This window comes from Piliocolobus tephrosceles, chromosome 1 (assembly GCF_002776525.5).
Source record: "Piliocolobus tephrosceles isolate RC106 chromosome 1, ASM277652v3, whole genome shotgun sequence".
NCBI classification, from domain to species: Eukaryota; Metazoa; Chordata; class Mammalia; order Primates; family Cercopithecidae; genus Piliocolobus; species Piliocolobus tephrosceles.
Window position 1 is genome coordinate 90,340,596 of NC_045434.1, and position 2,234 is coordinate 90,342,829.

At 47.5% G+C, this 2,234-nt stretch overlaps 1 protein-coding gene across 1 annotated transcript; it reads left to right on the forward strand.

The window, feature by feature from the left end:
* The first annotated feature begins 1,741 nt into the window (after nt 1–1,741).
* On the forward strand, nt 1,742–2,234 carry LOC111543574 (late cornified envelope protein 2D). Its single transcript, XM_026447756.1, has one exon. It carries the CDS (start codon nt 1,742–1,744, stop codon nt 2,048–2,050), a length of 309 nt encoding a protein of 102 aa, XP_026303541.1. The 3' UTR covers nt 2,051–2,234.

The following is a 2,234-nucleotide window of genomic DNA, read 5'->3' on the forward strand; positions in this document are numbered from 1 at the left end:
GAATAGAATCCCTCAGTTAGAAGCTGACAATAGGAATAGAATCCCTCAGTTAGAAGCTAACTATTGTGTTAATGACACATAAGACCTGGGCAAGTACCCAATACATGGCATTAGTTTTCTTTGAAACACGTATTTATTAAGGGCCTATAGGGCACATAGTGTCCTATCAAACTTTTTCTTATTTCTCACTTAATATTAAAAACAGCTCAGTGAGATAAGTATACCTGGTTTATAATGGTCATTACATATGAGAACTGATACTCATAGTGAGTATCATAGTGACACTCTAGCAATCGTTAATAATTGTTCTAGCTGCTTCTGTAGACTACCCAGTTAGCATATGCAAGTTTCTTGATTCCAGTAATGGATTCAATACAATTCCTTCAACTAAAGGAAACATTTAGATTTTAGAGGGAATTGCTTATTCTCAATCATTCTCCTTGCTCTAGAACACAGAATCAACTCCGATTTAATACAGCGAATGGCTTGTCATGGTGAATCGGAGGAAAAGCAGAAACTCAGAGGCCAGGAGGAAGGGCTGAGAACCTAGGCAAGGGGGGGATGCCTAGAAAGAGCCAAGGCTGTAGAAGCCCCCTGGGATGGCTGGATCCACAGCAGAACATGGAAGAGAAACTGCTCAGGGTGGAGGGAGTTGTAATGGAACATTTCCACAAGGTCAGAGAAAGCTGTGGCTCAGAACTGATGTTTCCTCAGTGGACATGCATAAAAAGATGCAACCAACAGAGCCATATCCAGGCATGTGTGCCTTGGGTTCCCTAAGTTAACCCTTTAGGTCTCATGCCTGGTGGAGGCTGCGATTGACTAAAGCCTCTCTAGACCCCAGCCCCAGAGAGGAGTCCTGGAATCTCCTGAGGCCTCTTTGGATTGCAGGGACTGGGAGGCAGGAGAATGTCAGGAATGACCCAGCACATGCCTGGTTGTGCAAGAGCCACCTCCTACTCTTCTCAGAGTCAAGCCTGGGCCCTATAAAAGACACATCCAGCTTCAGCACCTCATCTGCTCTGACTCCCCAGGGACGTGTCTGTGCTCCTGCGTGTGACCAGGGTGAGTGGCAACCTGGGATACCAGAGAGGTATGAGCAGGGCAGAGGGATGGGGAGGATGGAGGTAGGCTGGAGAAAGAGAGTTGTGTGCTTGTGTTCTGCCAGGCAGAGCAGGAATAGGACTCAGTTTGCCTCAAATCTCTAGACGCTCTGGGACTTGCTGGAGCTCATATTAAAGGGAATAGCTAACTGTGCCCATCTTTCCCAACTCTGTCTTCAATGACTTCATGTTCGCCATCTTGGGCAGATCTGCACCATGGAAATTGTCAACTGCTTCAGGCCAGGCCCTTTTACCTGGAGTTTTCATGGCTAAACGTTTTCCAGAGGATCTCTGGTGTGTCTGCAACACCCACCTGGGTGCTGGGGCTTGTATTAAGAGAACAGGTACTTCGTGGAGCTGTGAATACTCTATTCAGGCTTGTGAGGATAGAACAATCCCAGTTTCCCCACGAAAGGAAGAATAAGAAGCTCATTCTGTTGATTTTTTTAATCTATGTACTTTTATCTGGAGGAAAGATTCAAGTTGTTTCTTTCCAGTTACTGATGGGATTGTATGATCTAAATATCATTTTTCTTCACCCATGCATTGATTTTAGAGGAGGTATAATTATGACCTTTGGTTTGAAATATTTAAAGAGTTTTATTATTATCTTTTAGGTTGACTACACTCCTGCCAGCATGTCTTGCCAGCAAAACCAGCAGCAGTGCCAGCCCCCTCCCAAGTGTCCTCCCAAGTGTACCCCAAAATGTCCACCTAAGTGTCCCCCCAAATGCCCACCCCAGTGCCCAGCTCCATGTTCCCCCGCAGTCTCTTCCTGCTGTGGTCCCAGCTCTGGGGGTTGCTGCAGTTCTGGGAGTGGTGGCTGCTGCGTGAGCCACCACAGGCCCCGCCTCTTCCACAGGCGCCGGCACCAGAGCCCAGATTGCTGTGAGAGTGAACCTTCTGGGGGCTCTGGCTGCTGCCACAGCTCTGGGGGCTGCTGCTGACCTGGTCTTCAGAGGAGCTCTTGGGACTGAATGGTCAAGAACCTGCTGCAGCCTGATAGATATGCTTTCTGCTTCCTCTCATTCCATTCATTGGTGTGCAGAGACCACAAAGACTCATGGGGCTTCCCTGAAATAACTTCGTGCTTGATGGAGCACCCCAATTGTAGTCTTCTTTTTCTCCTTT